The sequence below is a fragment of the Dendropsophus ebraccatus genome, chromosome 6, assembly GCF_027789765.1.
Source record: "Dendropsophus ebraccatus isolate aDenEbr1 chromosome 6, aDenEbr1.pat, whole genome shotgun sequence".
In the NCBI taxonomy this organism is placed as follows: Eukaryota; Metazoa; Chordata; class Amphibia; order Anura; family Hylidae; genus Dendropsophus; species Dendropsophus ebraccatus.
In genome coordinates this window covers 11,212,977-11,239,568 of record NC_091459.1, presented here as the reverse complement: position 1 = coordinate 11,239,568, position 26,592 = coordinate 11,212,977, and the positions used below count along the sequence as shown (strand labels likewise).

General features: G+C 41.5%; 1 protein-coding gene across 3 annotated transcripts in view; it reads left to right on the top strand.

Annotated features, from left to right (window-relative positions):
- MLIP (muscular LMNA interacting protein) overlaps nt 1-26,592 on the top strand; it is a 138,891-nt gene that overhangs the window by 40,827 nt on the left and 71,472 nt on the right. For 2 of the 3 annotated variants that reach the window (XM_069973424.1, XM_069973426.1), the window contains exon 2: nt 15,663-15,716. In XM_069973424.1, the coding sequence (XP_069829525.1) occupies nt 15,663-15,716 (54 nt within the window). Of the gene's footprint in view, nt 1-877; nt 921-15,662; nt 15,717-26,592 lie in introns of those variants that run through there. The other variant, XM_069973427.1, reaches the window with a different exon arrangement.

The following is a 26,592-nucleotide window of genomic DNA, read 5'->3' as shown; positions in this document are numbered from 1 at the left end:
TTGATAATAGCAAGTATGGAAGGAATAGTAAATCTCATCTTGCGCAGCAACATTTAAACAGTTATGCTTCATTTACACAGAACGATTATTGTTTACATTTTCACAATAACGATCGCATTTGAGCGATAATCGGCTCGAGTAAACACAGTGATCGATCAAGCGACGAGCGAGAAATCGTTCATTTTGATCTTTTGATCGTTGTTGATCGTTCGCTAAAAATTCACAGATCGTTTCGTGTAAACAGTCTTTCACAGATTTACCCTATGTGTGATCTTAAAAACTATTGCAATAACGAATTTTCCAAACGATATATCGTTCCGTCTAAACGCTGATCGTTATAAAAAACACATTGTTACTTCCAAATCATTAATTTTTCGATTGGGCGAATTGTTCAATTATGTGCAATGATGTAGATGAAAGACAACGGGGCACTTTATTCAATTCAGCACGTGAGGGGGAATAGGGAGGACAGGCAGGCACATACACCCTTGGGTGTATTAAAAGTTATGTTCCGGTGGAATACCCCTTTAATACTTCTTTTAGATTTTTTATGCTAGAAATGGTGTACTAAACCACAAATTTTGTAATGCAGATTTTTATTTTTTTTATTTTTTAAATTCTAACAGTGGTACGACATATGAATGTATATGAAAGAATACATAAAATACAGCAATGCTTCAACAATAGAATAATAAATAATAACATGGCTGTCAGAATCTAACATTTCTCTGCATTATAATAGCGGGTTACCGGAGGGTGGAGAACATCCTGCAGTCCCTGGCTCAATATAAAACACCTGCATCCACCCTTCATAGTCTTGGAGAGAATAACAAAATATCTGACTATAAAGAGCTACATACTATAGAGAAGCATTGTAGTATCTCACTGGAGCTGAAGAATTCGCCCGCTACGTATACAAGGTACAACTATATATCGTGCCAGCAGAGAATATTGGCTTAGCAGGGTAAGGTGATGTCAACGATATCTATCATGGCGAGCAGAACATTCCAATGACATTCTTAATTGCATTAGTCTGATAAGAGAACGCATTAGGAAGTCCACCTTTAGCGAGAGTAACGCCTATGTGCATTCATCTTCTTCAGTTTAACCTTTGTTTGTCAGCCTCGTAATTGGAATCAGAAACGGCCAAGTATCTGATGGAAATTGCAAAGTTAATCAGAGGATTTGATGTCCGCGAAGCTGAAATTATTTTACGCATTTTATACTATATCATTATTTCTAGGATCCATTTGCACATTTGTATTCCTATTCTAACCCGGCAACTGGAACATTGAAAAATCTATAGCTCATATTGTAACATCTTCATTATGCAGTCAGCTCTCCTAGTGTGTATTCCGGTCTTGTTGCATTCGGTGTCACCAGATATTATGAATAGTTCTGATATTCCTAGAGAGTAAAGCATTGCTTATATACTACGATATACAAATGGAGAAGATAATGAATGGCCTACTTAATAAAATAAAGCCTAAAGAAATGACAAAACTAGCCATGTTCATTGTATAACTAGGGACTCCACAACAAGATGTCTCCATTAGCAGTCTTGCGGCGATCAGCTGTGTTTAATAATTACTATGTTTGTGTTGTATCCTCTCCTCCTCCGGCATGTCTGCTGCTTTTCATTATCTGTTGATAACAAGGGTAGAGCGCAGGTCGAGGAAATTGCTGCTTATGTTAATGTTGCCGCAATTGCAGTCTCTGCCAATCTCTTTTGCAGAACATATTAACTTCAAACAATAAAAGAAAAAGTAGCGGCACTCACCACTTCATAGCAAAAATAAATAAATAAATAAAAAAATAAATAAATAAATATATATATATTTTTTTTAAATTCAAGAAGCCACATTGTTACAGCAGGTAAGATGCCAGTGTGATGTGCAACTGGCAAAGAAGACTACACTGGTGTAAAAATGTGGCTTCTAGAACAAGCTTATTGCTACATAGTGGTGAGTGCCGCCACCCTTTTTTTTTATTGTTTGATGTTAAAGGATTCTATGTGTCAAGCTGAGCCCACCACGTGAAGCTAGTAGCATTGCTCCATTGAATCTTTGCATTCCAGCAGGGAGAGGTCTTCTAAAAGGTTTCCCTGCTGTGCCGATCTCTTTCATATTACAAAGAACATATTAACTTGATTCAACTCAATATTCATCTAAAATGTGTATGCTAAAAGGGGAACTTTAAGCAGGTTTTTGCTAAGGAACCTTCTGATTTACCCCCTACAGCTGTGTACCTGATGTTTGCTCCGCACATCTTCTCTTTTCTGTAGGCTCCGCCATTTAAATGAAGGATGGGAATTCAAAAGGGTTAAATCTTCCCCTTTAAGGGTCCATTTACACAGAAAAATTATCTGACAGATTATTTGCCAAAGATTTAAAGCCAAAGCCAGAAAAAGACTATAAACAGAGATAAGGTCATAAAGGAAAGCCTGAGATTTCTCTTTTTTTCAAACCCATTCCTGGCTTTGGCTTCAAATCTTTGGCAGATAATCTGTCCAATAATCTTTTTGTGTAAATGGACCCTAACATAGACAACTATAAGCCTTGACTCTTTTGGTGTGTGAAAATGAAATGTATTGAATACAATGTATTTTACTTTTCTTTCTGACACAAACTGCATACTTAATGTTTCAGACAGTCAGTGCACCCCTATTGTGGGCCTATGTATTCCAGGAGGCAGTGTTATCCACATATCCACTAAACATAGGTTTGTCTGTTGCAATTTGTAAAATGTGATTCACTCAAAGAACATGTTTCCAGTGCTTGAAGGTCTAGTGGAGGCACGCAGTACACTATTCCAGCTAATACATGGATTGTGCATGGTAATCTGAGGCATGCATGCAGCTGCTCATCCACTCAATAACTGACACTTTTTTTTGATGAGTGACATATAGCACTCCCCCACTTTCCCTTTAATAGTAGTTCACTTAAAACATTCTCACATTTTTTTTAACTGCTCTTTTTATATGCTCACCATTATTTGATTTCAATGTATTCTTCACCTTTTTAAGAGTATTTAGGCTAGATTCACACTATGTCAACATAATGGCCGCCGTCCTTGATAATAATGGCTGTCATTGCGCAAATAACGTGTTACTTTTGAACCAATGGACGTCATTTGCATTACGATGGTCGTTATTATGAAAGACAGTCATCATTTTTACATAGTGGGAACCAAGCCTTATGGTGAATTGTTGTGCCTGCAGCTATCTCATGTAGTAAGGCTGTGTTGACACATTTTAGTTTCATTGCAGCAGTGTGGCAGTACAGTTTTGCTACTGTGTCACTTCAGGAAATACTGCGACAGTACTGCAATGAAACTGCAATGTGTGTGAACACAGCATTGAGCTATGTTGCCACTACATTTGTTTTGAGAAAGGAATGGACGCTGATTGCAATGAAATTTTCTGCAAAGGAGGCATTGTATTGAATTCAATGCAATGCCGTCTGCTGTGTTCCCACTTCATTATTTTAATGTCCATTCTTTAGAACGGGAGTTAAAATAATGAAAATGCTAAACAGCGTCCAGAAATACTTGCTGTTCGCACAATGTAAAGTATGGCCGGCGGCTGTACTTTACATTGTAATCAATGGTTAATTGAATTGCGGGCACACCCAACTGTGCCCGCAATTCAATTGTAAAAAGATAATGTTCCTGCAGCTGGTACAGCAGTATCGGCTGCAGAAACGTGCTGAGCGACGCCCGGCGTCCGGCAGTATAACACTGTCCATTGCTGTGCAACAGACAGTGTTATAATAAATGTGAACATAGCTTTAGCCCGCTTAAAGCAAATGTACCATCAGGCACATTTGCTTTGAGTGTGGACACCAGTGGGAGGAAACCCCCTCTCCTCTATTACGCTGCTCCATTTAAATCAATGGAGCTGCGTCATAGAGGGGCGGAGTTTCTTACCACTGGGGGCAGACCGGCCAACCTCCAGTGCTTCAGCCCGAGCTTGGTAATAGACTACCGTTCTATGCCGTGGTTCAAAAAAAGGGCCACTGCATCGGCTTCCCTGTGTCGGCGTTGATTCAAGTGCAACACTTAAAGCGAATGTACCTGATGGTACATTCGCTTTAAGAAATCCATAAAGTTGAACTATATTATGCAACAATAAAGTTTTTATATGTGCTTGGTCATATTTTTATTAACGTACATAGCTTCCTATTGGATTGTACTCATTGATGAAAAACCCAATATACCAGAGCTTCAAAAACCCGACATGATCTTCAGGTAAATGCAGCATTTTAGAGATGGGCACTTGCTGGTGTGACATCATATGAATGGCTCGGTTATGATGATGATTTCAGGTTTTACACAGAGCAGAATATACAGTATTTCTAATAGACTCCTTTCTATTGTAGCTTTCTCAGTCTTATTAATGATATCATTCAGTTCTGTAACTTACTTCACAGCGACTAGTCACGTCGGAATCAGTGGCGGGAAATATTCACGCCTAAACACAATAGCCTAGATCTCCTTGTGCCGCTGGAGAGGGCTGATTAATGTGGCCGTGAGTGATTTAGACAGGAAAGTGATTGGTTTCCCATCTCGATGTAAAAGCATCAAGTACGGAAATCTACTATAGTTCTGCTCGAGTGACGAGTTCCCGTTTTGGCAGAAGATGGTTTTATTTTGATAAAAGTTATATTGTGGAAAGTATTCCTCCAGAAATGTTATTTCAATTTGATCTTTCAACTGCAACAAAAAATTCAGGAAATGTTGACTCTATTGCAATAGTAAATGCCCTTTGATATGATGCCTGGAGTTTGACCAGCTGTGTGGAAAACCAGCTACATAAATTGATTCTTGGTTGATGATATCTCCATTGTCTATCAGTTATACGTGCACTTAATGCTTGTATGGAAGTATCAAGATAAAAACTGAAAAAAAGTAGCATGATAAAGTAATGGAAAATATATAAATATATGCAACATCAAATATAAATTTTCTATTTAAGTTAGGTTGGGTTCACATAGCAATATTGCTGTCCATTTAATGGATACAGTACGTTAAAAGGAGAAAAAAAGAAAAAAATTGATGCAAAGATGGATGGTAAAAATCAATGCTGTTGTATGCCATTACATTAAAAACAACAACAACAAAAAAATAGATAAAAATAGATCTATTTTATTTGACCCCTTCACATCAGTGTTACATATATGTATATATATATCTAAATATATGTTCCTACTGCACATACCGAATACATACATATATATATATATATATATATATATATATATATATATATATATATATATATACACGGTCTTGCACTGATGGGCCTGTAAATGTGTGCAGGACCGCTCCAATGTGAGCGATCCCACATACATCAGTGTAGCTGGTAGAGATGAGCGAACTTTTTAAAAGTTCGTTCCGTCCGGACTTCCAGATTTTTTTGAAAAGTTTGGTTTGAACAGATTTCGGATTTCTTCGGATTTTATACTTTAAAGCATCTATATGATACGGGGGTAGTGTATTTGGTTGAATTTAGGGCTCTACATGTCAGTAACATCATTATCTTTTCACTATCTCGAAGTCAAATTTTTTTTTTTAGACTTCAATATTCACCATTACAGGGTCTATGCAGAAAATTCACCATTACAGGGTCTATGCAGGAAATTCACCATTACAGGGTCTATGCAGGAAATTCACCATTACAAGGTCTATGCAGGAAACTCACCATTACAGGGTCTATGCAGGAAACTCACCATTACAGGGTCTATGCAGGAAACTCACCATTACAGGGTCTATGCAGGAAATTCACCATTACACGGTCTATGCAGGAAACTCACCATTACAGGGTCTATGCAGGAAACTCACCATTACAGGGTCTATGCAGGAAATTCACCATTACAGCGTCTATGCAGGAAACTCACCATTACAGGGTCTATGCAGGAAACTCACCATTACAGGGTCTATGCAGGAAACTCACCATTACAGGGTCTATGCAGGAAATTCACCATTACAGGGTCTATGCAAGAAATTCACCATTACAGGGTCTATGCAGGAAATTCACCTTTACAGGGTCTATGCAGGAAACTCACCATTACAGGGTCTATGCAGGAAATTCACCTTTACAGGGTCTATGCAGGAAACTCACCATTACAGGGTCTATGCAGGAAATTCACCTTTACAGGGTCTATGCAGGAAACTCACCATTACAGGGTCTATGCAGGAAATTCACCATTACAGGGTCTATGCAAGAAACTCACCATTACAGGGTCTATGCAGGAAATTCACCATTACAGGGTCTATGCAGGAAATTCACCTTTACAGGGTCTATGCAGGAAACTCACCATTACAGGGTCTATGCAGGAAATTCACCATTACAGGGTCTATGCAAGAAATTCACCATTACAGGGTCTATGCAGGAAACTCACCATTACAGGGTCTATGCAGGAAATTCACCTTTACAGGGTCTATGCAGGAAACTCACCATTACAGGGTCTATGCAGGAAATTCACCTTTACAGGGTCTATGCAGGAAACTCACCATTACAGGGTCTATGCAGGAAATTCACCATTACAGGGTCTATGCAAGAAACTCACCATTACAGGGTCTATGCAGGAAATTCACCATTACAGGGTCTATGCAGGAAACTCACCATTACAGGGTCTATGCAGGAAATTCACCATTACAGGGTCTATGCAAGAAATTCACCATTACAGGGTCTATGCAGGAAAAAGGTCACAAATGTAGTGAAGGAGCAGCAGTAGTCATTGGAGGCCAGTGGAGGTCCAGCAATAGTTTTTAGAATTTTATTCTACACACATGCACGAGGTATATATTTGTGCCTCAGGAAAACACCTATGTCATATACACACTTCCAAGGGTCCAACTATAGTACTTGTATATCTGTACAGCACGTTTTTTTCTTTGCACCCTTTGCTCTCCTATACCTAATCTATCTACCTATCTATCTTTCGCCTTCTCTATTTTTCTCTCTCAATCACTATATGTTTCTCCTCTCCACTTTCCTAGTAATCTTTTTGTCTTTGCTTTTGTACAATATCTTGCAGAAGCAGCGTTATGTCACTGACGAGCTCTGTGCACTGCTAACAGTCTCTTTCCTCTCTCTCTGCAGACTGCCTCGTGCGGTCATGTGACCGCTCCACTTTAAGCAATACCGACGTCACACAGGGGGTGGTCTAGTGCAACATCCCTGCTGATTGGATGTGTTACGGGCATCATGGGAAAGGGCTTTTCCCGCCCAGAACACTTCCTGCTTTCTAAAATGGCAGCTTCCATTTTAGAAAGCAAGAAAAAATAAAAAAATAAATTCGGAGTGGACTTTCAAAAATCCGAATCCGACCAGACCAGACTCGGACTTTTGGAAAAATCCGAACCAGATCCCATACCGGCCGTACCTGTTCGCTCATCTCTAGTAGCCGGGGCCAGAGATAATCACAGGCAGCCATGGTCATTGTCATGGCTGCCTGTCATTAACCCCTTAAAGCGACTGTACCCACAATCTGCCCACCCCAAACCACTTGTACCTGCTTTTAATCCAAAATCTGTCCTGGGTTCCATTCGGCAGGTGATGCAGTTATTGTCCTAAAAAACAACTTTTAAACCTGCAGCCAAAGTCAAACGGGCGTGGCTTGGAGTATCTGTGCCCTAAATTTGCACCACCCCTCTGTCCCTCCTCCCCACCCTCCTCATCATTAGGAATGTCTGTAGAACATTTTCTCCTGTCTGAACATTACACAGGTGCCTTAACGATTCAGCTCATGCCATGCTGACACAGGTGAGGAATAGGAGAAAATCTGCCTGGAGCATTCCTAATGATGAGGAGGGCAGGGAGGAGCGACAGAGAGGGTGAGCCAGCCTAAAGCATATACAATCTAGGTCACGGCCGTTGGGCACAGGGCTGCTAGCTTAAAAGTTGTTTTTTAGGACAATAACTGCATCACCTGCCGAACGGACCCTAGGACAGATCTTGGATTCAAAGCAGATTTTTGACGGTACAAGCGGTTTGGTGGTGTCAGATTATGGGTACAGAGTCACTTTAAACATAGCGATCGCAGCGTTTAAGGAAGTCAGTGACAGGTTAAGCACTTGTACCAACAGGCGGGGGTAAGCCACTTACCTCTGTCCTGTTGGATCGGCGGTCTGGGCATAGAGTCTGCACTCAGGCAGACTCTATGTACAGATCACCCATAGTACTGGTCTATGTTAGGCTATGGCAAAGCATTCATCAGTATATGCAATCTAATGATTGCATGTTTAACTGTAAAGGAAAAGTGTAAAAAAAAGGTGTAAAAAAAACCCTTTAAAAATCCTTTATAAAATAAACCCAAATAAAAGTTTAAATTACCTGCTTGCCTCCTAATTACCTCCTATTATAAAAAAAAAGTAAAAATAAAAAATAACTTTACATGTCGTAGCGTGCAGAATTTTCCGCATGGTGAACGGCGTAAACGAAAAGAGAAAAAAATTGCAGATTTTTAATCAGATATCAGAATTTTTTTATAAAAAGCGATAATTTTTCTTGAAGGGCCTGTTCACAGGGCCTGTTCGGTGCGGAGATTCCACTGGGAACCTCTGCCCACGGTCTCTGCCCCAAATCCCTCCTTCTGTGTCTTTGAATAGGAGGGCTTGCGGGTCCTCCCATTCAAAGACATAGCAGGAGGGATTTGGCGCAGAAACTGCAGGCAAAGGCTCCAGTTGGAATCTCCGCGCCGAAACCGTAGTGTGAATGGGTCCGAACATCAATATCTTACTAATAAAAACTAGAGATCATGGCCTAAAGTTGGGGGGCTGCTTTTAACTATCTTCATTTCACAATTAGGCTCGGCACTCTGTTTGTGGGGGGTGCTCGTAGAGGAGAAAGAATCCCACGTAGTAAAATCATGCAATTCTCGGCACTCACCCATTAAGTTTTGGAGTTTTGGAGTCAACTGTCACAGTTGATAAAGGCGAGAAGCCAAAATGCGTCCTGTAAAAATTTTTGTTTCACTTATGATGGAATGATACAATAAAGACTCCAAAATTGAACGGGTGTGTGGCGAGTATTGTATGATTTTAACTTTTTTCATGTCTGTAGTGGGTTTGTATTTTTGCCATTGCCGTGAGCGGTTGCATTTTTCTGTGTTTTTGTGGGAAAAATAAAAGCGCATGGCTCTTAAAAGTCGAGAAGGCAACACTGCTTCATTGTGACCAGGTCATCCGTGCATCAATGACCTCGGTCATGAAGTTGATAATGTACACAAAATTGTGGTTAGCCACATTTTTCTGTACGTTAAATTTAAATGTATTGAAACAGTGAAATGGATGAAGAAATGCAGTGTGAACCGCGTCTAAATGAAGAGAGAAGAAATTTTTTCATGAAAAAATTTAACATCATTTCCAATCCTGGAATATGAAAACAGACATATTAGCATGATTTCATTTATCGGTGCGGACACTTCTGAGAAAATGAATCGAGACAAGTGCAAGGGAAAACTAAAGTAGACAGCCACAGCAGCAACATGAGTAGCAACTTTCATTTTCTAAAGGGCCCCTGAGAAACAAATGATGAAATTGGTTACTGTGTTCTATCACAGTGTTTCTCAACCTTTTCGAGTCAAGTACCCCCATGTGATGAGATGCTCCAGCCGAGGGCCCCCAAGGATGCGATCGATTAAAAACATTGCCTTAATGAGGCCAAGATCACACTACCACCATAGGCTCTGTAAAAAGTCTCAACTGATTCTTAAATCAATCCCCCCCCCATAACAATGTGACAGATCTGTGGGTCCCAGTAATAATGTCTAATAATAATGCCCCCCCCCGTATTTAGTAATAATGCCCCCTTCCCTAATAATAAATCCCCTTCCCTAGTAATAATGCTCCTGTAGCCATTATTAATGCCCCCTTCTCAATAATACCAGCCCATGTGGCCAGTAATAATACCCACCCTAGTGCTAGATGCATGAAGTATAAGATATATACAAGTCCTGGCACTGCTCTCATTCACTATGTTTCAAAGCCATATAGTGTCAGCAGTGAGGAGGTGAGGTTGTTGCTGGTTTAAATGGAAATCTATTAGTGGATCAGTGGTGCTCATGCTCTCTAGATATAGCAGTACAGGTAAGTAAAAGATAGTCATGAAGCGGCACTCACCATGGTGAGTGCCTCTTCATGACTATCTTCTACTTACCTAGAGCTAGATGCATTGCCTCCTGTAGTCAGATATGAACAGAAAGACCCGTATTCAGTGTCCCCAGTAGCCAGGTATGCCCGGTATACTCATTGTTAAGACTCATACAGCTATGCTAGGGTTATGTGATTAGGAAAATTATAGAGGCACTAGGTCAAGTCTGAGCCAGCAGTACTGAATATTTCAAGAAAAAAAATCAGCGGCACTCACCATCCATAAAATTCACTCTTAATCTTGCGTATATTTAAACTGATAGGGAGGAAGAGGCAACTGATCAGAAGAATATAGCCTAGGGCTGTATGGTTATGAGAACTTCCAATTAGTTTGGATATGCTGTACGAATAAATTAAAAAAAGAGCGTCCTTTATTGTCCTTTAAGTCCTGTTGGATATTTTCTATCAACATCTATGTCTAGCTTTCCTCTCTTTAATTAGATGATGATTTCCAGCTTTGTCACGTTCACAGTAGTTTCTTTTTTTTTTTATTTAATATGCATTGTGGGTAGTTATGAGAGTTTGCTTCATTTTTATAGTTTCAGAAATAGGGGATTTGAATCAGTTTTCTTTATTGCTGACAGGTACATAAAAAAAATTTTTTTATTAGCAAAGGAGGTGAAAATGTGAGTTTGTCCTTTATTCAGTTGACCTTAAAAAATAAGGGAAAAATAAAAATGTTATTAAAAATAAGATTGAAACGCAGTTTTTTTTTAAAAAATAGTGTAAAATAATGTGATGCGTAAATAGTGGGTATCATCTGCAGTGAATACTTCAATAATGAATACTAGAGATGAGCGAATCACTCGGAAATTCGTTTTGCGAAGCTTGCAAATATTCGCCCGAATTCGTGAATATTCATGAATCGCATACAAACAAATTTTTATTAAAACAGGCAAACTATAGTAGCTACAATAGTGGGACTATTACAGAGTAGAGATTTTTTCAATAGCTGTTGCTGTGATATCAATGCTCTCCCAGGACAGCAGTCGACATTGGTAAATGAGAACCCAGTGAGGTATTAGGGTGGATACTGTATTCACTGTGACCTCCTATAATGCACACCTAGCACCCAGTGACTTCCTATAATGTACATCCAGCACCCAGTGACTTCCTATAATGTACACCCAGCACCCAGTGACTTCCTATAATGCACCCAGCACCCAGTGACTTCCTATAATGCACACCCAGCACCCAGTGACTTCCTATAATGCACACCCAGCACCCAGTGACTTCCTATAATGCACACCCAGCACCCAGTGACCTCCTATAATGTACACCCAGCACCCAGTGACTTCCTATAATGCACACCCAGCACCCACTGACTTGGTATAATGCACACCCAGCACCCAGTGACTTCCTATAATGCACACCCAGCACCCAGTGACCTCCTATAATGCACACCCAGCACCCAGTGACTTCCTATAATGCACCTCCAGCACCCAGTGACTTCCTATAATGCACACCCAGCACTCAGTGACTTGGTATAATGCACACCCAGCACCCAGTGACTTCCTATAATGCACACCCAGCACCCAGTGACTTCCTATAATGTACACCCAGCACCCACTGACTTGGTATAATGCACATCCAGCACCCAGTGACCTCCTATAATGCACACCCAGCACCCAGTGACTTCCTATAATGCACACCCAGCCCCCAGTGACTTCCTATAATGCACACCCAGCACCCAGTGACTTCCTATAATACACACCCAGCACCCAGTGACCTCCTATAATGTACACGCAGGACCCAGTGACCTCCTATAATACACACCCAGCACCCAGTGACTTCCTATAATACACACCCAGCACCCAGTGACTTGGTATAATGCACACCCAGCACCCAGTGACTTGGTATAATGCACACCCAGCACCCAGTGACTTCCTATATTGCACCCCCAGCACCCAGTGACTTGGTATAATGCACACCCAGCACCCAGTGACTTCCTATAATACACACTCAGCACCCAGTGACTTCCTATAATGCACACCCAGCACCCAGTGACTTCCTATAATACACACCCAGCACCCAGTGACTTCCTATAATGCACACCAAGCACCCAGTGACTTCCTATAATGCACACCCAGCACCCAGTGACTTCCTATAATGCACACCCAGCACCCAGTGACTTCCTATAATACATAGCCAATACCCAGTGACGTCCTATAATGTACACCCAGCACCCACTGACTTGGTATAATGTACGCCCCCGTACCCAGTGACTTCCTATAATGTACACCCAGCACCCAGTGACTTCCTATAATGCACACCCAGCACCCAGTGACTTCCTATAATGTACACCCAGCACCCAGTGACTTCCTATAACGCACACCCAGCACCCAGCGACTTTCTATAATGTACACCCAGCACCCAGTGACTTCCTATAATGCACACCCAGCACCCAGTGACTTGGTATAATACACACCCAGCACCCAGTGACTTGGTATAATACATACCCAGCACCCAGTGACTTGGTATAATACACACCCAGCACCCAGTGACTTGGTATAATACACCCCCAGCACCCAGTGACTTGGTATACTGGACAGTGGCTTGACGGCTCCCACAGAAACCCCGCACAACCCACATTCCTCTCCTCTATGTACCTATCTCTCAGTATTTCTCTCCCTGCTGTAACCTGCTCTCCACTACACACAGCCGACTGGCCGCCTCCAAGAAGCCAATCACCTTATAAAGAGGGGGAGGTGCTGACATCACAGCAGGGTTTGCAGCTAATTTTACGGTCACAAGGGATTATGCATAACCCCTTACTTGCGCCAAAAGACTGTAAGCTAACATGTGCGACCGCCATGTTTGGCAAATTTGCGAATCGCTACAAATTGTCTACTTGTCTACTAACTGATTGTTGTCTTAAGGTTGCAGAATAATTGTCCTTTGTTCAAAAGTAGCAACAAAAGTTTTCTTTCCATAACAAAAGGGAGAACATTCCCAGTTTGTGCCATGATACCACCACAGACATTATACGGAGAGATTGTGGTGTTACAATGAAGGTGATGCTATAAATGTACAAGACGCATTTAGTCTCGCTGAACACTCGGTGTTCCTGTCTCTCAGTAGTGACATTTACAACATGATAAATGCCAGCAGAAAACACTATTGTGACCTCCAAAAAAAAAATAAAAAATTATTTATAGTGTGTGATGTGATCAATGCACGCTTCCTTGCAGAATGGTCCAGGCAATGTTGGCTATGGAATTGTTAGCAGCGTTCTGACATAACAACTCCATGCATTATACATGATCCCATTCTCCAGTGACAGCCACTAATAATTTAGTTATGTGAGTATCATCAAGGCCACCTGTGACTACATTATTGCCCGAGACGTAAGATGTTATGAGATGTCATATATTTCAAGAAGGTCAAGTTACTAGAGTGGAGTGTGAGGGATACGGCCTTGTCTTCATTTGTGAATATGTAAAGTAGTATTATAGGCGGAGTGCTTTTACAGCGGATACTTCGTATATTCTTCATATATTAATTGTAGTAGTATTTTTGTGCAGGCCCAGAGCTGATCCAAGTTAATAATATGCAATTATTAATTAGCTTGGAGTCAGGCCGTCTAGCGTGTAGTAAACCCCAAATGCTCTTGTGGCAATAAACATGGAGCTACTGAAGAGGTAAGATTGTAAAGATTGCCCCTCCAAGGCAGGCCTGGTGACTCTGTGCCAGCAGGGGGGGGATTCTCTTTCAGAAAAGATGTAGGAATATGGAATCTTTCATAACTTGCTCCAAATAAAAATGTGTAGCCACTAGAGATGAGCGAACCTGGTTCGGGTTCGAGACGATCCGAACCTGAACGTTCGGTATTTGATTAGCTGGGGCTGCTGAACTTGGATAAAGCTCTAAGGTTGTCTGGAAAACATGGATACAGCCAATGACTATATCCATGATTTCCACATAGCCTTAGGGCTTTATCCAACTTCAGCAGCCACCGCTAATAAAATACCGAACGTTCAGGTTCGTATCGACTTGAACATGCTCCAGGTTCGCTCTTCTCTAGTAGCCACAAAACCAATTGGGTGTTGGGTATGACAAGGACATCACAGGGAGTCCAAATGGGGTCTGTCTACCTGTCCTCATCATCCGTTCCTTCGAGGGGGCACCTGGGAAAGTATCTCTTTGATATTTTCAGGTATGTTCCCTTGATGGCTGAGGGAGGTGGCTAAAGCTCTGGCCCAGAGGGGCTGATTTAGAGATGTCCGGGGACACCCCCTCAGGCCAGCCGGTCTTAGATAAAAATGAGGCTACAGGTACTATTAGATGGAATAATAATCGGCCCGATTCGGCTGATTATTGCTTCGTAGTATTTATAATAAATATACAACGATCAGCCGATGACAATGATCATCGGCTGATCGTTGATAAAGGTTTGAAGCTATAATTGTCAGGCGCCGACCACGCATGGCTACGTGTAATAGCGGTGTACGGTCAGCTGCTGACGATATACATTACCTATCCAGGCTGCAGGGCTCCTCCTGCGGTCTTCTTTTCCCCAGGTCCCGCGCGCTCCAGCTTCAGAGCTTCCATTTTTTTGCAAAAACCTGATGAAAAATCCAGACTGCAAAAATGTAGCGTGTTCCCAGCCTTAGGGAATGTTTGAGCGTCACAAAGTTGAGGATCCAGTCGAATTGGTTTGTGCACCATTTTTTTATGCCCAGTCCCCTGGGATGAAGGACTTATACAACGCATCTCTATGCTAAGTATACAAACTTTCTTATTTATCCTTTTTGTTATCATTGTTTGTAGGGTCTGTATGTCTTTTCGTAACCTTTTTTTTTTAAACTAAGTACTGTACATTTTTATGCATTAAACAAAAAGGTTTGATGGTTTGTCTTGTACCCTTAAACATGTGCATATGTGTGACTGTATGTTTTATGACACCCCTTCTCTACCGTGTGTGTGTAGAGCACTTTTGGGGTTCCCTCTCTCACCAGTAACCTAACAGACAGGGTGGTGTCAGCAAAGTTTTGTGTATGTACTGTACGTTGTGTTTGGGTGTCTTGCAGCAGCTGTTGGGTTTATGTGTATGACAGCTGGTGGGTCCCAATACAGCAAAGTTTTGTGTATGTACTGTATGTCGTGTTTCTGTGTCTGCAAGAGGCCAGTGGGTCACGGGTATGCCAACAGCTAGAGAGTCCTGTGTATTGTGTGCGTGCTTTGTTGTGTGTGTCGTGCAGTGGCTGGTGGGTCACATGTATGACAGAGGCTGGTGGATCCGGACACCGCAAAGTTTCATGTTTGTGTTAGCCAGCAAACAGGGGGTGTTCGTCAGGTGGCGATTTACACTTGAGGTACAGCCCAGGAGCAGGGCTGTATTATTATTATTATTAGTAGTAGTATTACGAAACCTATTGGAATACACTTACATGTCACTTAAAATGTAAAAAATAATCTCAAAGGCAGTTACGAAAATGTTACGAAAATGTTACGAAGCGAATGTTAAACATGAAAAATTAATAAAATGACTTGTCTGTTTATTATAGGAAACATCTTCTTTCTATAAAGGACACATCCAGTTCGGAGAGATGGAAGCTTTGGTGAGTGCCATTTTGTGTGTAATAAACAATTGACAAAATGAAAGAAAACTTTTTGCAGAATCAAAACTTTTCCCTGTTAAGTCCCGGACTTCTTTCACTAATATTGTACTCACTTCCTTCAAGTTCAGCCTCCTGTCTGCATACGGCATGACCAACCACCATCTTGAATTTTAGTTCTCCTGCTTTCTAACTTTGGGGGGGAGATTTATCAAAGGGTGTAACATTTAGACTGGTGCAAACTGCCCACAGCAACCAATCACAGCTCAACTTCCATCTCTTGAGCTGTGATTGGTTGCTGTGGGCAGTTTGCACCAGTCTAAATGTTACACCCTTTGATAAATCTCCCCTTGGGTGTTCTGCCATCAATGTGCAAAGAAGTGATCTTCAAGGCAAAATATACTGACCAACGTTGTCCCGACACCCAAGCCCATCAGCTGTTTGGTGCCGCACAACATTTAAAATGCAGCTCAGGTCTTTTTAACTTAATCAGGAGCTGATCTGCGGTTACACATTACCACCACTACACAACGAATGGAGGCAAATTTGTTCATTGTGTAACGCGGCACCGAACAGTCAATTGGCACGGTTCACCACACCAATCCATTACCGATGGGCTATCCCGTGGATTGCTCAACAGTAGAGATGATCAACCAGCGCTAATGTTGAGGTTTGTACAAACTCGAACCATCGGTATTTGACTCCCGCCGTCTTCCTGTTCCGTGGGGAAGGTGGACACAGCCGAGTCTCGTCTGGAAAACAGGGACACAGGCTATGGCCCAGCCTGTATTTTTGTTTTCCAGGTGGGACTGTCTCCACCTTCCCCACGGGACTGGGAAGACGGCGGGAGTCAAATACCGATGGTTCTATTTTGTACAAACCTAAACATTAGCGCTGGTTGATCATCTCTACTTAACAGTACATTTTGCTGAAAAAAAACTTTAAATTTCAGTGTTATGTATTCATTATTTATGTGTTGGGGGTATGTAAAAACCTTAATGGCTCATAAGCTAGGAGACTACATACTAGCAAATCCAGAACTGCTACGACCCCTCCCTCCCACCATTTTATTCTGAGTAGATACACTTGTAGTCAGTATATACAATTACATATACTGGCTCATCTTATCCATTAGGGCATATGTAATAAATCTGACTTCTTAATAAAACCTGGAGGGCATCTCATTCCCAGCCATGTAATTCATAGAGCTTCTTTATTGAGCACCAGGTTCCACCTCTCTAACCACAACCATACAACATCATTGTAAAACATCATACAAAAAAACTAGGTACAATTTTCTTTATGTGCTCAAAATGTCTACAGCCTACAGTGCCACATCTTACTATTTCTCTATGGATAGCTGAAACAATATGCTAAGTACGTACACCCATACAATGGCTTCCGATGGAAGGTCATGGGACCAGTTCACGTCTCCCTGCCGCCTTCACTGCACCTGGGTCTGTTTCCAGGATACAGTGTCACACGTCCCTCCATCGGAAGTCATCAAATGGACAGAGGAAGAAGAGAGCACAACCATATTACGCAGCAAAACCACGCTCATGAGTAAAGGCCCTATTACACGAATCGATTATCGGCCATATTGTGGCCAATAATCGCTTTGTGTAATAAAAAGGAAAAATAAGCCAACATGCACAATGTTGACTGATCGTTGTCTTTCAACATGTTGAAAGACAAAGACGGGGATAGCAACGATCTGCTGCCGTCACCCGGTGTAATAGGAGCGGCAGCAGCAGACCGCCACTATCAGTTCCTATTTCATGCTCACAGCCTGTAATGTTGGAAAGGAGAGATCACGGCCGTAGACATCTGCTCTCTACATTTGCTGATTACAAGCTCTCTAAACAGCACTGTCTTTCTCCTGACAGTTGCAGCTATGGAAAATATACACATGCTGTGGTTGGCTTACATTATCAAGCTATGTTTACACAACAAACCGACAACGGCTGTTATTTGGCACTCAAAAACATTGGCCGTTGCATTGAAAATTGCATTGAAATCAATGCACAATAGCTGGAAATAATTGACATGTCAATTCAAGAAGAAGTTCAGCGTTTTCTAAAAGCCGGCAGCCGGCAGGGGGAGGGGAAGGGGGGAAGTTGATTTCAAGTAACAACTTACCTCTCCCTGTGCCCAAGGTGAGCAGCGGAAGCAGCCGTGGGACCCCTGCCAGGCTCTGGATCTTTGGGGTGTTCAAGTCATGACCCAGCTGATAGACTGCCCGCTCAGCCAGTCAGTGACTGGAGCGAGACACCGTTGAAGTCACTGATTGGCTGAGCGATCAGTCCATCAGCCGGGCCAGGCATTTACCCCGAGTTGGGAAGTCATCACAACTCAGGGGAAGATGACTTCCGATAGGGGTTACCCCCCTCCTCCTGCAGGCTGACGGCTTATAGTAAACGCCAGACTTCTCCTTTAATGGCTGTATCAAACAACAGCCATTGTTCAATACATTGTGTTAAAATAGCCTTGCCTAGATATCTTTTTGTATATGGTGCAGTGTAGGTATTAGCTGTACACTAGTGAACTTGGTAATCCAGCTCACTAATATAATAAAGTCTCTCGTGTATTTCTGAGACAAAGGGTTTGCTCACAGTTGTTCCAGCTAAAAATAAGTAAAGCAACTTACAGTGACATCATGGAGTGGTGCATCTTCAATGTTTGTTATATCATGTTCGTATAGTAGAGTCCATGGGTACATATAAGAGATGAGCCAATCTGAAGAATTCTGATTTGCAGCAAATTGGGCATTAACTTAGCTTTGTAGTGATTTGTGAATTCACCAGATTTGCGCTGCCAATTCCTAAACATGGCGGCCGCACATGTTAGCTTACAGAGCTGATTATCCATAATCCCTTGCACCCGTCAAATCAGCTGTAAACCCCGCTGTGATGTCAGCACCCCCCCCCCCCCTCTATATAAGGTGATTGGCTTCTTAGAGGCGGCCAGTCGGCTGTGTATATTGGAGAGCAGGTTGCTGCAGGGAGAGAAATACAGAGAGAGAAATACTGCTGGGTGTACATTATAGAAAGTCACTGGGTGCTGGATGTGCATTATAGAAAGTCACTGGGTGCTGGATGTGCATTATAGGAAGTCACTGGGTGCTGGATGTGCATTATACCAAGTCACTGGGTGCTCGGGGTGCATTATAGGAAGTCACTGGGTGCTGGATGTGCATTATAGGAAGTCACTGGGTGCTGGGTGTACATTATAGGAAGTCACTTGGTGCTGGGTGTGCAATAAAGGAAGTCACTGGGTGCTGGGTGTACATTATAGGAAGTCACTGGGTGCTGAGTGTGCATTATACCAAGTCACTGGGTGCTCGGGGTGCATTATAGGAAGTCACTGGGTGCTGGGTGTGCATTATAGGAAGTCACTGGGTGCTGGGTGTGCATTATAGGAAGTCACTGGGTGCTGGGTGTGCATTATAGGAAGTCACTGGGTGCTGGGTGTACATTATAGGAAGTCACTGGGCGCTGGGTGTGCATTATAGGAAGTCACTGGGTGCTGGGTGTGTATTATAGGAAGTCACTGGGTGCTGGGTGTGCATTATAGAAAGTCACTGGGTGCTGGGGGTGCAATATAGGAAGTCACTGGGTGTGCATTATAGGTAGTCACTGGGTGCTGGGTGTGCATTATAGGAAGTCACTGGGTGCTGGGTGTGCATTATAGGAAGTCACTGGGTGCTGGGTGTGCATTATACCAAGTCACTGGGTGCTGAGTGTGCAATATAGGAAGTCACTGGGTGCTGGGTGTGCATTATAGGAAGTGACTGGTTGCTGGGTTTGCAATATAGGAAGTCACTGGGGGCTGGGTGTGTATTATAGGAAGTCACTGGGTGCTGGGTGTGTATTATACCAAGTCACTGGGTGCTGGGTGTGCATTATAGAAAGTCACTGGGTGCTGGGTGTGTATTATACCAAGTCACTGGGTTCTGGGTGTGCACTATAGGAAGTCACTGGGTGCTGGGTGTGCATTATAGGAAGTCACTGGGTGCTGTGTGTGCATTATAGGAAGTCACTGGGTGCTGGGTGTGCATTATAGGAAGTCACTGGGTGCTGGGTGTGTATTATAGGAAGTCACTGGGTGCTGGGTGTGCATTATAGGAAGTCACTGGGTGCTGGGTGTACATTATAGGAAGTCACTGGGTGCTGGGTGTACATTATAGGAAGTCACTGGGTGCTGGGTGTGCATTATAAGAAGTCACTGGGCACAAGCCAAAAAGACAGAAATGGCTGCACATCGCACCCATGGCTGACACGAAAGCTTATTCAGCTACATTTAAACCAACATCAGAAGTTAGTATATAATTTGGCCAAACCATATTGCCTCATGTACCACGTGCAGGTCTTCTGATACACATGAGTCCCTAACCAAAAAACATCACTGTGCCGGTCAGCGGCCACAATCCCCGCAAAACGTGCGCAAGCAGAGAAGGGGGGCCACGGAATGGCGCTGCAACCCCATTGTCACAGGACCAGACCCTAAAGCCCCCCCCCCCAAACCCCGCAGACGCCACCGGTGGAAAAAGTGGATGCCAAGCAACACAAGTGTGAACAAGCTCTTACCTCTCTCCATTCCTCTGCAGGTAGAATGGGAGAATACTAGGAGATCCTCCCCTTATGTACACAGGTGCTTCCTGCTAATTTGCATCACATGGGTCTTACACAACACGAGTGCTAGCCACAATGAAAAAAGGGACAGAATACATAAAATATGCACAAGCCAAAAAGACAGAAATGGCTGCACATCGCACCCATGGCTGACCCGAAAGCTTATTCAGCTACATTTAAACCAACATCAGAAGTTAGTATATAATTTGGCCAAACCATATTGCCTCATGTACCACGTGCAGGTCTTCTTAAGAAGTCACTGGGTGCTGGGTGTGCATTATAAGAATTCACTGGGTGCTGGGTGTGCATTATAGGAAGTCACTGGGTGTTTGGTGTGCATTATAGGAGGTCACTGGTTACTGGGTGTGCATTATGGGAAGTCACTGGGTGCTGGGTGTGCATTATGGGAAATCACAGTGACTACAGAGTCCATCTTAATACCTCACTGGGTGCTCATTTACCAATGTCCATTTCTTTGCTGGGAGAAAATTGATATTACGCCGCTGATCCACCAGCGTCCCCTACTGTCCACTATTTCCCAATTTTGACACTAATTGCTACTCTGTAATAGTCCCACTATTGTAGCTACTATAATTTGCCTGATTTTTAAAAAATTTGTTTGTATGCAACTTTGTGAAACAAATTTCCGAATGATTCGCTCATCTCTTATATACATGTATTTAAATGGTGTTGTTTGAAGTAAAAGAATAGTGGTTGCGGCTAGATATCCTGATACATCTGATTTCTACCATCATATTCTGCTTAAACCAAACCCCACAATATTTGGGAACATACAGTGTGAGATGTCTAGTCTGTGATTAGTGATTTGCTAAGACCAATTTCTAAGTCCTTCCTTCCTCGGACACGTAGGTAGACTTTGGATGAATAAATGTCTCACCTACCATCGATTTATAACATTTCCTGCTCATTTCTTTTCTTTGTAAAACTCCAATCTTGGCTACAAAAACTATCTGTGAGTTTGTATCACAGGAAGCTACAATGACTCCAACTCCACCAGTTAACCGTCCAACTCTTCCAGCTTCGTCAATGACCTTTGATCTTCTCTGATTTGTTATTGGTTTTTTCATGACAAATTAGTTAGATATCCAATAACCTTCAGACCGCTATGCTCTCTGCCATTTGATTTATCGATCTCATTGTATTGACTTCCTCTGCGCTAACAATGTGTTCTTAACATTGGCCATATGTCGACACTTTTTTTCTTGTATTGATGTAGTGGTAAATGTCTATGGCATTTGTAGTCACTTTTCTGCCATCTTTAATTAGAGCGGGTTAGTGATTAACTGCTAGTCAGAGCTACAATTAGAATATCCCTGTAGGTCCTGTTATACTATGGTAATGGCGATACCGCACAATGTATAGGAATGGCATGATTTGTATTCTCGGCACAGCATTGTATAAGCAAATTGTGATCAATCTTTTTCTTCATCCCCTATCTATGAGAATACATAAACCAGAGCACTAGATACAATTGTCCCCTATGACATTTGTTTCCGAGTGTTTCAGATCATAGAGATTAAATCATTGCTCTACTAAGACAAGAGAAATTCATATTGTATGGACTGAACCCCGGAGGAGTTTGGATTGTTGTATTATGGATGACCTGATTATGCTGCGGGTTACTCTCCCAACATGAAAGCCAAAGAGACTACTCAAGTGGCAACTACTCCACGAAGCACAGATGGTCCTTATCATGGCAGGGAAGGGAATTGATGTTTTCTAGCCCTAGCTAGAAGATGTTTGTGAGAAGCTTTCTACGGCAGTGACTCCGTTTCTGAAATTGATCGCCACTTGTCAGATAGTCAACAAGAGGCATGGATACATATGCAAAATATTTATGTAAAAACATTGTAAAATTTAAATGTTCTCTCTAAAAAAAAACACATCAGTAGCAATCACAGTAGTAGCGTGTTTTTAAGGCACTAAATCCAAACAAAGTAATCCCCCCCACCCTAACAATAGGCAATTTTACTGCAACATACATGGTGCAATTACCTGCCACATTTCTTAAACATTACATGTAGCCAATCATGGCACAACTTACAACTTTGACCAATTGGGCCTACATAACAGAGGGTGCAGGATAACAGAGGCTCTCTAAGGGCCCTATTACACGAGACGATTAAAAATCGTTTAATCGTTCAAATTTAAACGATGATCGTTCTGTGCAATTGCGAGCACCGATCGAAAAACCATTTGTGTGCCGTTGGTCGTTGATTTAGATCTAAACCTAAAATCATTGTTAATCGTTCGCTGTAATTCCACATTTGTTCGCTGTAGTTTCACATTTTTTTCACTAATCGTTCAGTGTAATTGCACATTGTTCACTGTTTTGCTGGGATCAGAAGGAATAAACGATCATAGTAACGATTGCAATAACAATCGTAGTAACGATCATAACTAACGACCATCGCTCTGTGTAATATGGTGAACGATTTCAGGTTAACGATTAACAACCTTGTTTGCGATCGTTTATCGTTAGTCGGTAATCGTTAAAAATCGCTCTGTGTAATAGGGCCCTAACTGTCCCTACTGGGCACCTTGCTTACGTAGGGCCAAGAGGTCTCAACCTGAGGACCCTTACACATTTGGGAGTCTGTGGATGTAGCAGTGACATCCAATATGGTTGAAGAAACCCTCTCTAGTTCTGGGGGAATGACTGACGCTACAGAAAAAGTTGAGATGGTGTGTTTCGAGTTGCGGACTGCTTCTAAGGCAGAAGTTGAGATGGTGTTTCCTTACCTTGGCACTGCCCTTAAAGCAGAAGGGAAAATAGTGTGTCCTGACTTTGCCACTGCCTCTAAAGTAGGTGGGATGGTGTCTGTCACTAGAGGAGAAGTTGAGATGGTGTCTGTCAAATTGGGGATTACCACTAGAGGAGAAGTTGCGATGGTGTCGCGATGGGCTCCGGCTTATGGAAAAGGTGTCAAACACAGAACCTCAAGTTAGGCCCATTAGGTTGTTGTGGCTCCTCTTGCTCCCACACATTGGGATCTTTTGATGATGAAGGAGGCTCCCAAGTTTAACGACCATCATTTGAACCCAAATAACGGGCATTATTTTCAAATGACAAACATTATTTAGGCTCAAAATTACAGACATCCATTAAGCTGTCAAAAGGCCGAAAAATACATATTGTAGTGGTGATGGTTTTGTGTTCTCAACCCACTCCTGGTTTTGGTTGAATAAAGACTGACCAAAAAACTGACAGAAATGTTGTGTGAACATAATCATTGTATGTTTTTTCTTTTACAAACACCATTCATGTGCAGGGAACATTCTGTCACATGTTCACATACTGTTTTTGTAATTTTTTTTTTGTAGCTTCACAAAAATCTGCAGTTTTAGCATTTTAACAGCCTTTGAAATGATGGTTTATTCTTTCCCTTTTGTTAAAAACATAAAAGCAAATTAGTCGTCTTACTCCTATTTAAGGACAGCAGACAGGTGCTGACAGCTGATATTCTTTATTCAATGCAGTCAATATATCATTTAGTTACAGAAGGGGATTTGTGGACACAACAATGCCAATACACTCCTCTATATAATAGGTAAGATTAGGCTAGCTACCTCATGATGGAAATGAATTGAAATGGAACACAAACACATGAGCAATGGAAATTTGAAGGTAATGTCAGTTATTAGCACAGATTGTATTATAATACATATAATATCACCAATATACACATATTACGGGAAATGCTTATAAAGTGCTTTTTTCCCTGCACTTTCTACTGCATCAAGGCTTCACTTCCTGGATAACATGGTGATGTCACTTCCTGGATAACATGGTGATGTCACTTCCTGGATAACATGTTGATGTCACTTCCTGGATAAAATAGTGATGTCACTATCTGGATAAAATGGTGATGTCACTTCTTGGATAACATGATAGTAGTATTATATCTGTGCACACTATTGGGTGCAATTAGAACATCAGTAGATCATATTGTAATATTAATTGCACACCATGAAACAGTTATCTTGCTTCTTTCTTATTTTCTTATTTTATTCCAATATGTATACACAAAAATTGGCTCCCCAATTAGGCACATGCATTCTTGTATAACAATTCATCCATAGAACATATACCATAACGGACGTTTCGGTCTAGTACGACCTTTTTCAACTGGTATCTGCAGGGTAGATATACATTGCAATGAGTGTACCTTATATTGAAAAAGTTATACAATAATCGTAATCTCATTACATCTCAAATATATTCTAAATCTATTATGGCCCAGAGACAGTTTTTCCAAAAATAAATCAGAGTGTATTAATGGTTCGAGTGGCATTATAAGACATCTATATTCAACCATGTTTGATATATTCATCATCATTGGTATACAAGATTATTACACAATGTTTCTATAATAAGTTCGTATAATGTTATGTCATTATGTCAAAGCTATATGATGCATATGGTGGCCATTAAGGTTTTAATACTTAAAACTGTGTCTGTCATGATTTATTATACTCACACATTGGTGGGTGGTAGGGATAAAGGAATGCCTGAAAGGATGAAAAATGAATATAGAAATAAGTCTCCTGTGAATGAATCAAAAGTACCAGGAAGAAAGAATAAAGGAAAGAATACAAGAAAGAATACAATCAAGGATATTGCACTTCATGTAGAGGTGGTGCTGTCTTACCATGTGGCTAGATGTAACAGTCGCGGCCGGAGAGGTCATTCCGATGTGGCTTCCGGGTTTATATAGGGCAAAAATGTAGTCACGTGACCCGGAACGTGGTCACATGCTGCGTAACGTCTCCGCGTCACCAGTCAGCGCATAACGTGCGTCCTGATGACGTGTGCGTTCCATTATGCGGTCCAACAGATTCTCGGCGCAAAACGCGCGTCCTAGTGATGTGTGCGTTCCATTATGCGTTCCAACTGGTTCTACCAAGCGCACTAGTGATGTTATGACCAAATTACAGTCTATGTGTTGATTTAACAATAGGAGATATATGAATGCACAAATTATAGAGGAACTAAACCTCTAAGTTCTATATTATATTCTATATTATAAGTCAAAAATCATGATGGAAAACACTATATGTAGAAACAGACATAATGTAATATATGAATGGTCTAGTGTAGTAGGATATTATGAAAATAAAAATGAAATGTTATAAGAATAAAGGATAAAAATTAGAGTAAATATAACAGGATATGTAGAGTATATAAAATGTGTAGAAAATATATAAGAAAAAATATATAGAGAGTATATAAGAAAATATATAAAGAAAAGGAGGTAAAAGATTACCTCAGAACCACATTTAAAGACACCACGTGACTAAATGGCCATGTGACTTAATGACCTTAATGGCCACCATATGCATCATATAGCTTTGACATAATGACATAACATTATACGAACTTAATTAATATAGAAACATTGTATAATAATCTTGTATACCAATGATGATGAATATATCAAACATGGTTGAATATAGATGTCTTATAATGCCACTCGAACCATTAATACACTCTGATTTATTTTTGGAAAAACTGTCTCTGGGCCATAATAGATTTAGAATATGTTTGAGATGTAATGAGATTACGATTATTGTATAACTTTTTCAATATAAGGTACACTCATTGCAATGTATATCTACCCTGCAGATACCAGTTGAAAAAGGTCGTACTAGACCGAAACGTCCGTAATGGTATATGTTCTATGGATGAATTGTTGTACAAGAATGCATGTGCCTAATTGCGGAGCCAATTTTTGTGTATACATATTGGAATAAAATAAGAAAATAAGAAATAAGCAAGATAACTGTTTCTTGGATAACATGGTGATGTCACTTCCTGGATAACAGGGTGATGTCACGTCCTGGATAACATGGGGATGTCACTTCCTGGATAACATGGTGATGTCACTTCCTGGATAACAGGGTGATGTCACGTCCTGGATAACATGGGGATGTCACTTCCTGGATAACATGGGGATGTCACTTCCTGGATAAAATGGTGATGTCACGACCTGACTCCCAGAGCTTTGTGGGCTGTGGCTGCTGGAGAGGATGATGGCAGAGGGATACTGAGGGACACAGAGCACTGGAGGGACAATGAGCATCCCCCTGCCATCATCCTATCCAGCAGCCACAGCCCGCACAGCTCTAGGAGTCGGGTCGTGACATCACCTTGTTATCCAGGAAGTGACATCACCATGTTATCCAGGAAGTAACATCACCATTTCAACCAGGAAGTGACATCACCA